Source organism: Rhineura floridana, chromosome 2, assembly GCF_030035675.1.
Source record: "Rhineura floridana isolate rRhiFlo1 chromosome 2, rRhiFlo1.hap2, whole genome shotgun sequence".
NCBI lineage: Eukaryota > Metazoa > Chordata > Lepidosauria > Squamata > Rhineuridae > Rhineura > Rhineura floridana.
Window position 1 is genome coordinate 69,556,631 of NC_084481.1, and position 12,567 is coordinate 69,569,197.

Here is a 12,567-nt window from a genome sequence, read left to right on the forward strand (position 1 = left end):
TATCCATATATGTCTGATGTGGTGACAGGTGGCTGTACAATTTTACAATTAATTACAATTATTAATTAATTATTAATTATTAATTGTAATTTACAATGCAAATTTACAAATTCCTTTTTTCTTTAAAGATTGTGTTCTGCGGTTGTCTTCCTTTATTCTTTGATTAATATGCTTCCACATACCTCTTAAAGCAAAACTAGCTCTTGCTAAACAAAGTCCCATCTACTGAGGTTATACATTTCCTTGCAGAAGCAATTTGTGCTTATGATTTCTTCTGATTTCTTCCTTGTCTACACCAAGACTGGAAAAGTATCTAAGTCTTCTTGGGGGAAAATGCTTTAGCCATTAAAGAAAGGGGGGGATACTAGAAATATATTCTTGATAAGAACACAAATAATTGCCCTAAGTCAGATGATTCCCAAACTGTGGTCCATAGTCCACCACTGTTCCATGAGCTTCATTCAGGTGGTCCATGGCATGCCTGTGGATTTGTAGTTGAAGACAGGAGATTGCACATCATTCACATTAAATATTCATATTGATTTTGAATTGTATTTTTATTGCTTTGTGTATTGTATTTTATTGTATTACAATTTGAATTCTATGACATTCAAATTGCAATACAATATAAAAGAAATAAAAGCGGTAATAAAATATAAAATGATACAGCATCTAGCACAAAGGTTTGGGAATCACTGCCCTGTGTGACAGCTATTTTGTTTAGAATACCTCCAGCATCTGTTTAGAGCAGGACAACAAATGTGAATTCCCCTGGACTAGGAACATTTTTCATTCTACATAAGGAACTTAAAATAAGGAGGATCTCTGTGCAAATGCATGAGAACATACTGCCAATTCAATTTCCCTACACAGATATATATTTTTTAAAATCCCCTGAGGAATATATGTGGAAAAGGTTAGATTTTAATTGAAGATCCCCTTGGATGCTGAGCTAATATAGGAGCTGGTAAGGACGCAGTATGCTGCTCATGAATCTTTTTTGGAAAAATCTATGTTACATTCTGGATTGTATCCAACTACATCATTCTCAGAGTAGAGTAGACCCACTGAAATCAGTAAATTGAAGTTAGTCGTGCCCATTGATTCCATTAGGTTTACTCTGGGTATAACTTAGTCCAGGGGTAACCAACCTTTTTGGACCAATGGACACATTTCAAATTTTGAGAAAGTGCTGTGGGCACTAGCCACAAAATGGCAGCCACTGTGGGCACAGCATAACACAGAATTAGAGAGAATACAATCATTGCTGCTTCTCCCCCCTGTCCCCCCCCAACAACCTCATACTTACTATGGAAAATCCGCTGTTTCCTACTGCTCCTGATTGTGAAGACACAGTTGTTAATGACACAAGAACCCTGTTTTCCCCAGGGCCAATCCTAGACTGCCATCCTGCACCCACTTACCCAGGAGCCAGGAGTAAGTCTTATTAAACACAGAGAGGCTTATTTTGGGAAGAGGTGATCCTTCAGGTACACTGGCCCCAAATTGGAAAACTATTAATTGCTACAAGGGTTTTTCATAAGCCCTTTGTTTAAAAACTTAACTGCACTTTTAAAGGATTCCTCCTTGTTATTCTTCAGTATACTACAACTCTATATGGCACATGGTAGACTTTTCTTATTTCAAAATACTCTTTCCTCATGGCAGACCATAACTGATGGGTAATCCTATAATCTCTGTCAACAATTGTAAGGTTACTGCCTGCCTTTTTTGGACCTTGAAGGAGATATCTCCTGAAGCTTTAACTCTCAAAACCCTACGTAAGGTAATGCTTCATCCCACACTACCCCCACAGAATCTTTTAGCATAGGGCTAAGCAAGTTGTTTGAGGAGGCAAGTCTCACTGAGTTCAATAGGACTTATAAAACTAACACTGGGAGGAGGGAAGAAGCACACGGTGTTTCTTTTAAAGCAGGCCTTCAGCCCCTATGCATGCAAGATTAGCATGCCAGCACAGCTCCTGCTAGGTCTATGCATCCCTGTGTGCCCAGCAAGGAATCAACCCTGTTTAAACAAGACACTAGCTAAATCCAGCAATTCTAGTCCCAGGCTATGGTCTGAAGGCACATGGTCAGTGTCTGGATGGGAGACCGCCAGGGAACCATATGTAAGCAGCTTTGGATTTTTATCATGAAAAGAAAGGTGGGGTATAAATTTGTTGTGAACCGCCCAGAGAGCTTCGGCTATGGGGCGGTATAGAAATTTAATAAATAAATAATAATAAATATAAATAAATAAATACATATTTCTTCAGCCAGCGGCTTCCTGTCTAAATTGGAGCCTACTCCTTTGTAAATGAGTAGAGGTCTGCAGCTGTTAAGCAAAACCTGTACTCAGTAACACTGTGTTTAATGGATCTTATTCACTAGTAAAGCATGTATAGGTAGGACTGTAGCCCTACAATGCAATCATATGCATGTTTACTTAGAAATAAGTCACATTGTGTAAGCAAGCTTACTCTCAACAAGTATGCATAGGACTGCAGCCTTAATGTCTCATGCCACACTGAGGAACCTAGCCCTTTCTACAGAGCAGTAGTAATAGGACACAGCTCCACTTTCTCACAGGTAGGTTCAGCATCAGTGGGGGTGCTTCTGTCAAGGCATTTTTAAAGGAATTGTTACTGGGTGTCCATTTTGTCATTCAAATAGCTCACATGTGGAAGCATTTCTACCATGTACAAGCCCTGACATTTGGACTGAGGCAAAAGTGAATCAAACTTTTTTTTTTTAAAAGGAGTGAATAAAGCCTTGCAAAAACATTTACACAAGTTACTAGCCTACTCACCCACCAGTAAATACATATATTAAAAAGCAAATTTATACTAAAAACTTATGATTCATGCCCTGCTGCAGCAGACATCACAGTGTACAGGGAGATTTTGTTAAGGGGTTTTTCAGGAAGACTGGTGGTTTATAATATTCCTAAGAATTTTTGTGTAATTTCCCTCTATATTCTATTGTATCTATTCAATTTCACTAAAATTTCATATCTGTAGTACAGTAGGCCCCGCTTCCCGGCGTTCCGCTAATGCAGCGGCTTTCATTCCCGGTTTTAAAGCTGATTTTGCCTCTTTTGCGGCATTTTCACACGACGTGCCCCATTATACTCAATGGGGTTCCACTTTACAGTGATTTCCACTCTATGGCGGGGGTCCAGAACGGAACCTGCCGTATAAGCAGGGCCCGCCTGCATTTCAATCTGAATTTGTGTTCTTGGGTTCATTGATTACATTTTATGTGTCCATTTGTGTCCACTGGGTGTCCAAAAGCTAGGCCTGAGAGTCCATTTGGATACACAACTATTACTTTAAAAAATATCTTGCTGCCCTCTAGCCCCCTCCCCCTCTGGTTGGCATGGTACATTTGCTTGCATTTCTTACCTCTGGGCTCCAAATGGGGAGGATTGGGGTCTCTGGCACTGCCCAGATAGGCAAAGCATGAGAGGCCTCTGTTCACTTGATAATCACCCCTTCTCTACAGTGCCCACAGGGAGAGTGGAGATGCGACTTTAACCTCTTAACTCTTGGCATGGCAGGTGCAATGGTGAGGATTGCCTTAACTGCAAGTAGAACCCACAGGAGATCAAGACTGGCGGGTTAGCAACCAGAAGAAGCAACTTAGGAACATAGGAAGCTGCCTTATACTGAGTCAGAGATCATTTGCCCATCTACTGTGTGCTCGTTACTGTGGACACTTACTGCCAGCGGCTCTCCAGGGTTCAGACAAGGCAGAGGTCTCTCCCACCCCTACCTGGAAATGGCCAAGGATTGAACCCTGGGGCCTTTGGCATGCAAAGCAGATGCTTTACCAATGAACAACTGTCCTGCCCACATCAGCTCATCCCTGTGTCCTCCCTCCCTAGAAGGACAAGTGGGCAGAGCTCGCAGTTGCCGCTCTCGCTCTCTCTCCAGGCACCGCCCTTCTTCGCCATCCAGGGAAGAGAGGATGCACATGTCAGTCCACCTGCGCCCACTTACTCGTCTTCTGTCTCTTGGCGGTATGGTGGGAAGGGTGTGCTGACTGCAAGGCGGGAGGCGACTCCTTCAACGCATGCTGCCACGAGGGGTCCCCATAACGAGAAACCGGCCCTCATCCAATCCCAGCTCCAAACGGCGTTCATTCATCTGCCCCAGGCTGAGCCACACGCCTGCCCTCCAAATCGCCTCAGAGAGCTTTTTCCCGCCAAGCGTGAATTCCCACCCTCTTCGCCTTCAGTAGAGGCAAAAAAGGAGTCGCTGAATTGCTTGACGCGCGCAGCTGGGATACTGGTGTGCCGTCGCCGCTTGGTCTCTTCATGGGGCGTGTGTGAAAGTCCTCCGCCCCCCTCACGCCCTCCTCCGAGGGATCCCAGTCAATGTTTGGGGTTTATTCCGGCAGACTGCGCGCCGCGGTTTGCAGCTCTCGCTCTCTCTTTCTCTGCCGCCCTTCTTCCAGCCGGCCATGACCATCACCAGCGTGAAAGTCGCTGACTGTGGCGGTAGGGTGAGTGGGTGAGCGCTGGAGGATCTACTTTGGGGTTTTCGCGGGCCTCTTCTGTCCGTCCGCTCACGCGGGCACGCGCCTGTCTTGCAAGCGCGTGTATGTTCTGTGGCACTTTCTTGAAGCAAAAGGCGGCGGCAGCGGCGGCGAAGCGCAGTGGTATGTCCCTGTCCACAGTCCTGGCCTCTAAAGTGGAGATGAGCCCGACCCAAGGAAAGGAAATCATCTCTTAAGATTACAGAGCCAGGATGGTGCACTTGCAGCAGCCCCTGCCTCTGATGGTGGCGGTGCAGACCTTCCTCCCGCTTGTAAGTCTAATTTGCCTCTCGCAGAATGTATCTCGACGGTCTCTGCGAGGCAGTCGCTTCTGGGCACAAATGCCCATAGTTCTTTCCTCCCTTTCCAAGTGAGCTGTTTTGCACAGTCTTAGAAATACCTTGTAAAGTTCGTAATGATCCGGGATGAGTTTAAGATGTTGAGGTCTTTTTTCTTCTCTTGTTTTCTCCCTTCTCCATCTTCCTCCCTTGCTCCTTTTTATTTTGGGGGGTGTCGATCAATCTGAGCTATGCTGGGAAATGAGGAGCGCACATGCTTCTTCACCAAACATTCCGTTGCTGCTCGGTGGCTTTTGTTGGCAAAGGAGGGTCTGCATTGTAATTCTTTCGCTTGGTCTTGCATGTTTGGTGGAAACTTTTTTTTAAGCAGCCAGAGAAAGCTACGGGTTCCTGGACTCAGCTTGTGTTTCTTCAGTCTGCTATCAACTCAACTGGGAAAAGGCAACCCTTCACTTTCGAAGGGAAAGGATTCACAACAGGCAGCCTTCTTCAGAGCAAGCGATTGAGTTAAATTAAAAGGCTGGACTGCTTTAGTCCATGACAGATGCTATTGGAGGTCGCCGATTCATAGGGTCGCCATAAGTCGTAATCGACTTGAAGGCACATAACAACAAAATTGGGATCATCAAAAGGCCTGTGTCCAACATGTTTAATATTCTCAGCTTTGGACTAAGGTCTTTGAATCTTCCATTTACGTGTTGTTAGTGTAACCATGCTAAGGCTGCAAACCTATACACACTTATGTGGGAGTAGGTCCCACTGAACTCAGGGGTTTACGTGTGAGTAGACATGCCTAGGATTGCACTGTAATAAGCCCTTTGGAAATCTAGGATAAAAAAGACTTTTTACAATCATCTCCATATATAATGTCCATAGAGAAAGTTAGTTGTACTGTTGCTTGTTAAAATGTTCAGAATTTTCTAATTTACAATAATCGTGCCTAATTTATTTGTAGTTTGCACAGTTGCAGCCTTTGTTTCTCCAGCAATAAAAATGTGGTACGTTGTGACTATGAAGCAACTTCTTACTTAACAGTCTCATTTGTATTTATCTATTTACTGCATTTATATCCCAACTTTCTTCATCTTATATAGTCTTGTGGCACTTACATATTATGGCATAAACAAATATATTATGGCATAAACTTTCATGGTCCAGGGTCCACTTTAATTGATCCCCAGTCTCACACTAAGCAATATGTACATGCTTTTCTTAAAGTAAAATAAAAAGTCAGATAAGAATCTTGTATTGTTACAGCTGCTTACTCAAACAATGAACTGAACGTCTGCATTTGTCTGGCACTCGTAGCTGGATCCTGTGTATGTCGTTTACTCTGAAGTAACTTACTCAATTGTACTTTATTGTCAAGTAACTGCATAGGATTGCAGCCTAAATTCAATTTCTTCTGCTTTTTGTAGTTTCAGGATTGATATATATCTTCTGCAGGTGATATAAAAGTATAGCTATCCACTCTCTTGTGGTATGAAATTGCTTTGGGTAGGGCTAAACAATAGCCCATTCCTAAATATCTTTACTTGGCTGTAAGCCCTACAGAGTTTGATGGTAGTAAGAGGAGGGTTGCAATCTGAAGCATATGGCAAAAGATGGTTTGCTGAAGTTGTGGAGAACTTCAAGTGAGACACTGCTACTCAGGGCCGACTTATCCATTAGGCACAGCCTAGGGCCCACAATACTTTTAGGGCCCATGAAAATGTTTTAATTTCTTTTAAAATCAGAAGGAAAAAAATGAACTTTTAAGGTTGAAGAAAATCTTTTATTTTTTTTCTCACATCAGAAAAAAAAAATTTTTTAGGGCCCACGAAAATCTATTAAATTTTGTCTAAAACAGAAAAAAAATGTTGAAGTATTTAAAGTTATATCAAAAATAAATTTTAATATTGATATTATTATGGAGGGCCCACGAAGGCAAAAGTGCCTAGGGCCCACAAAAGTCATGCTGCTACTAATCAAGAGTTGTAACAAATGTCGGTGAAGAAACAAGTAAATAACTTGGGATATTAAATATATGGAGCACTGTGAAAAAGGAAGTGAAATCAAGCAATAAAATAATATTACAATTATATTTCATCATTTCCCTTTTCAGAAATATGTTATCTGCTTGCACCTAACAGGATGCAAAGTTTTGTTTTCTCTTCATGGCTGTAGTCTAGTTGAAAGTTTGTGTGCGACAGAGAGAGAGAGAGAGAGACTACAGTCAATAAGGGAATGTGTAATAAACCTTGAAGGGATTAGACAGCCTCCTTCAGAGCTGGATTCTAATATTACAGCATGAGTTGATTGATTGGTTTTTGAGGAAGCTTATGTCAAATTCTAATCCGGTTTTGGATTGTGCTTGTCTTGTAATGTTGTGGGGTTGTGTGTTTTTTTGGCTCAGTATTTTATCATAGCAATGAGGTGCTGAGCTGCAGCCCTGTGATAAGACTCACATTTGCTTTTACACTGCTTTGCTGTTTTGAACAATAAAAGGCTGTTTACAGTCATAGAGCAGAGTTTCCAGCTAAACACCACATGGGGGCTAAGGATGTGAATGGAAAGCAGTAAATGGATTACAGAGTTGCTGAGCAGGAAAGAGGTAAATTGAAATGCCCCAGCCCATTTTTTTTTAAAAGTCAAGCAGATATCAAAGGTCTGATTAAAACTTCTGACAGACATTGGTTTTGTTCCACATTTTATTGAATGGTGTGAACTTCTTTGCTATCCTTTTACAGTTGCTTTGTGTGGTGTGTTGATCACTTCAAAGGATGAAAAGGTGTTTTCTTGGAGGGAGAGGAAAACCTACACAAGGCAGTACCTGTCCTCAGCTGATAGCCTGATATAACACAATAATTTGTAAGAGCATAGCTTTACATCTAAAACAATTGCATAATGAAATACTATTTATCATAGTTCTTAAGAGAGAAGCAATCTTAAAAAATAATATAAGTAGGGCTGCAATCCTATACATATTATTAACTTATATTTCTATCTCACTCTTCCTCCCCAAGGAGTCCCAGCTTTAAATCCCATTGGATTCAATGGAGTATATTCCTGACTAGACATATAGGATTGCACTGTTAGTAAACATATGCTGCAAGCTGTGCTTAACATTTTGTTGCAATGTTGTGCCTGCCAGCTACAGCCTCAGCCAGCTATAGTTAATATGTAAGGTATGCTTGGGTATAATTAATGTGAAAATAAATAAATAAATGTTAGAGGGTTAGATACCTATATATCATCGATTCAATATGTTCATGCTGTTTACTCTTTAGTTGTGCACCAATACTTTTCAGTGACTATCAAGGGCCAGATGACATTGGCAGTATTCAAAAGCATTTTGAAAACTGTCAAGTACAGACATGGCAAATATCCAGACATGGTAACAATGAGGGAAAGAAATATTTAAAAAAGAAGAAAAAAAGAACCAGGACTACTACTTTTTTAAACAAAGATTGGGGGCATTTTCTTATGGCAACTAGAACAAATTGATAAGTTTGTAAGTGTGGTTAAATTCAAAAGGCCTGTTTAATTTTTATATTCAATGTTATATATTTGCTGTACCTATTTTGATTCCTTATATAGATGCTAATTTAAATTAAAGTTAAGTTTTACAAAATTAACCTCTTGTGAGTGATGCAAGGACTTTTCCTTCACTGTAAGTAAGTTAGTCTCTTTGTTGTTTAAAGATATTTAATACAATTTGTGAGGTGTCCTTAGTATTTCGTGTTGCAATAAGGGTTACACGCTATAATATTTTCAGGCTGCAATAATCAAATGCTAACCTGGAAGAAATCTCCATTAAATACAGTGTGGCTTGCATGTCTAAGATTTCACTGTTAGTGATTAATTTTTGCCCACACTAAGGCTGCAGTCCTATGTACACTTACCTGTGAGTAAGCCCAATTAAATACAGTGTAACTTACATTTGAGTTAACTTGAATATTGTGTTTTTAGTAAATGCAGGTTGTACGTATACCGATGAAGCAGTGAAAAGTGCTTTTACGTTAAAAATAAAATTGCACACAATGAATTTTTCTTGCAAACTAGATAGCGGTTTGCCATCAAGAATTTAATTTGCTATAATTCACTCGGTTAACATGGTAGTCAATATATGTCAAAACAATAATGCTGTACCCAGCCAATAGTAATCTGGGTAGTTATTGGCTAAGTAGTAAAAAGAAAAAAATGCTTTGTCCACTATTAAGATCAGTGAGCGCTATTGCTTGTGTTAATAGTCATTCAGCTGTTCTGTTGTTGCAAATTATTCAGTGTCATGTTAATAATTAGATTAGAGGAGAAATAGTAGACACTAGCAATAGGAAAATGCCTTGTATAAAAGGATTGTACGGCCCATTCCCTAAGGCACTGCTTTTAACACTGAGCCAAGCCTATTTAACATTCTTTTTCAAACAAATTCTGATATATTATTTTTGTGATATTTATTCCATTTTCCTTGGTGATATTTGCAACTGAAAAAAAAGTACACCAAAGATGTCAAATTACACATTTTATAACACAGTCTTAAAAGAACAAATTTAACTAAAAAAATCAGAAATCTAAATTAAAATTGTGTGACATAGCTGTCAAAATCTATCTGCAATGCTTTTTATTACATATTTTATATTCATATAAGAATGGATGACAGCCCACACTTAAAATAACAGGGAAGTTTTCAGGCTACGATCTTGTTCTGCAAACACTACATTAAGGTTTGCATCACATACAGAATTTCAAAAGCACTTGGTGATGTCTATAGCTAATAGATGTGCTGATGTATCTTTAAGAGATATTTCTAACTTGGTCGTATATGTACCTATTTTGTTAAAATCTTTCCCATAGTAAAAAGGAAAAGCAATTAGTGAAATTAAAAAACAAAACAAAAAATCTTTCAGTATTGTCTAGCAAAAAAGTTTTCTGTATATTGGCTTCTGAAGTGCAGCATCTTGCTGTCTGTAATTTATATGTAATTTGATTTTTTTTAATTTATTTTTTTGGTAAAAACTAACTGGGTTTTGGCCTTAGTGTGTGTGTGTCTTGATTTTTTTTTAAAAAAGGAGAGGGATAAAGAATTTTTCAGTGTAGATAAAGTATAACCTACTTTATTATTGAGGTGCTTCAGACACAAGCAGAGACTATAATAAACCAGGGTTGGGAGGGTTGCGCAAGAGATTTTTCCCAGTTTCCCAGAATATGTATATATATTCTGAATAGTCTTCTTTAAATATATGGAAAACTGTATCACAATGCAAAGCACATATTTTTTGTGAAATGTTGAAGATACAGGGAATGTGTTTAAACTGCAATTTGGCCTGCTTATAAAAACCCAGGTTGTGATTTTCCACCTCCTGTTCCATCCCTCTGAACCTGTTTATCTCTGTGCACTGCCACTGCATACAGCTCCTTTCTCTGTCAACCTCCTCCCGCCCTCCACTTCCCATGCTACATTCACCTTTACTACCATTCCACCCTGTTGCTTCCAGATAAAAGGAAAGAAGCCAGCAAAGCAGTAGACATTAGTATTTCCCCACAGTGCTAGTGGTGGAGGTGGTTCTCCACCTTGTATGCAAGCACCAAAACACTTAAAACAGTGTTGAACAGCATGCATTCCAGACAGGACTTTCTCTGACATTCTTCCTTTGTGTTCTGAAGTCTGAAAGAAGGAAAGAGAATGCCTTGTGCAAAACACCAGAGTTGCTTTCTGGAGGCTGCACCTAGAACTGCCTTTGTTGTCTTTTTACTGGCTGTTTGATTAGATGAGACAAAGTAGAACTGGGCATTTGACCAGTCAAATATTATCAAACAATGTTCCTTGCCTCATATGTGCCCACTTGAGCACTTCGTTCTGTGGAACAAGCACTGTTACAGATGCCAAATAATACTTGTTCCACACTTGTAAGAAATTAGTGTGACAGTACCTACTCTTTGGGTCTTCCTGATTGATTGATTGAAACTGATTGAAACTTTATTTTTACCCTGCCCTTTTTCCAAACTGGAACTCAGGGCGGCTTACAAATAAAACTACATGTAGTTAAAAACATAGAAAAACATGCAATTAAAATACAATTAAACTATGCACAACCTTAAAACCGTAAAAGGCACTTAAAAATCTAAAAACAATTTAAAATAATACAGATAATAACATAAAACAATAAAACAAGCCTTGTAAAGCCCAGTCCTAAACACCTTCTACCCAAAAGCCTGTCGGAATAAAAAAGTCTTTACTTGCCGACGGAAGGACGGCAAGGAGGGGGCCATTCGTGCCTCCCTAGGAAGGCAGTTCCAGAACCTAGGAGCAGCCACCTATTGTCATTGGGCAGGCACCTTTGCTTTATTCCTTTCGGCCTCTGCTTAAAACTTTTCTGTTTAGGCAGGCCTTTCGAGATACACAAACACATAGATGTTGGTCTGTTTTAATCTTTAATTAGTAGTTGTTTTAATTGTTTTAAATATGTTTTAGATTACTTGGTTTTTAACTATTTTATTGATAATTTTAATGTTTTTTGTAAACCACTTAAAGGTCTTTACATTGACGTTCAAATGGTATATAAATGTTGTTGGATAAATAAATAAAAGTAAATAAAGCATCAATTTATTAAAACCAGAACAAATAGAGATAAATCTGCTAATTACAAAAATAAATAAAAGACAATAACTTAGGGCAGTGAAATTAAATTCTTTGCAGTTGTAATTATTATTTGTTGCTATCAATGAGTTTGTGGAATGTGGAAATCAAGGAGCCCTTTCTGCTGCCTGCTCTCTCATCATCCTCTTGATGCAATAAAAAGAGTAAGCTGTACCCTTGCCTTGCCCTGTCCTTCTTAACATAAGGGTATTCTGGATTTCATGGACTATTTGGCAGTATTTTAGCACACAAACACAATAAGCAGTCAATTGACTGGTGTCCCAATCTTACACAAAGCTATTATTATTTGCCATAGGCTTCTAAACAGCTGGATCACTGCAAGCTTGGTTAAAGATGTGGAAGTAGATACAGTAAAGACAAGCATGTAATTACCAAGATGAAGTACTCAGATTAAGCAATGCTAGAAATATAATGTAGCATCTCTATCATTCTGCTTCCCAGTATACATTGTTCAGATACTTCATTTCCTCATGGTGTGTGTACATGCATTTCTCCTAGCTGGAAAAAAAAAAAGGAAAATGAATAATATTTTATTTATTTATTTATTTATTTGTTTGTTTATTTATTTATTTATTTTATTAGATTTATATACCGCCCGACTAGCATTAGCTCTCTGGGCGGTGAACAACAGAATATAAAAATACAAAACATCTCAGATCTCATAATAAATACAGCATAAACATATATAAAACAAGAAATCAAAAACAATTACAACAAAATTTAAAACTAAAACGAGTTGCATATTAAAACGCCATAGCAAAGAGGCAAGTCTTAACCTGGCGCCGAAAGGAGAGCAATGTCGGCGCCATACGCACCTCTTCGGGGAGACTGTTCCACAGTTCGGGGGCCACCACTGAGAAGGCCCTAGATCTTGTCACCGTCCTCCGAGCCTCCCTATGAGACGGAACTCGGAGGAAGGCCTTCGATGTGGAGCGTAGTGTACGAGCAGGTTCATATTGGGAGAGGCGTTCCGATAGGTATTGTGGTCCCATGCCGTATAGGGCTTTATAGGTCAAAACCAGCACTTTGAATCTAGCCCGGAAGCATATTGGCAGCCAGTGCAAGCGAGCCAGAACAGGTGTTATGTGTT

General features: G+C 39.5%; 1 protein-coding gene across 2 annotated transcripts in view; it reads left to right on the forward strand.

The window, feature by feature from the left end:
* The window catches only part of NXPH2 (neurexophilin 2), a 79,345-nt gene that overhangs the window by 1,827 nt on the left and 64,951 nt on the right, over positions 1-12,567 (forward strand). Inside the window, exon 1 of one of the 2 annotated variants that reach the window (XM_061608889.1) lies at positions 4,386-4,810. The exons of the other annotated variant lie outside the window; for it this stretch is intronic. Coding sequence (XP_061464873.1) covers positions 4,751-4,810 — 60 coding nt within the window. The 5' untranslated portion in view covers positions 4,386-4,750. Of the gene's footprint in view, positions 1-4,385; positions 4,811-12,567 lie in introns of those variants that run through there. 2 annotated transcript variants of the gene reach the window in all.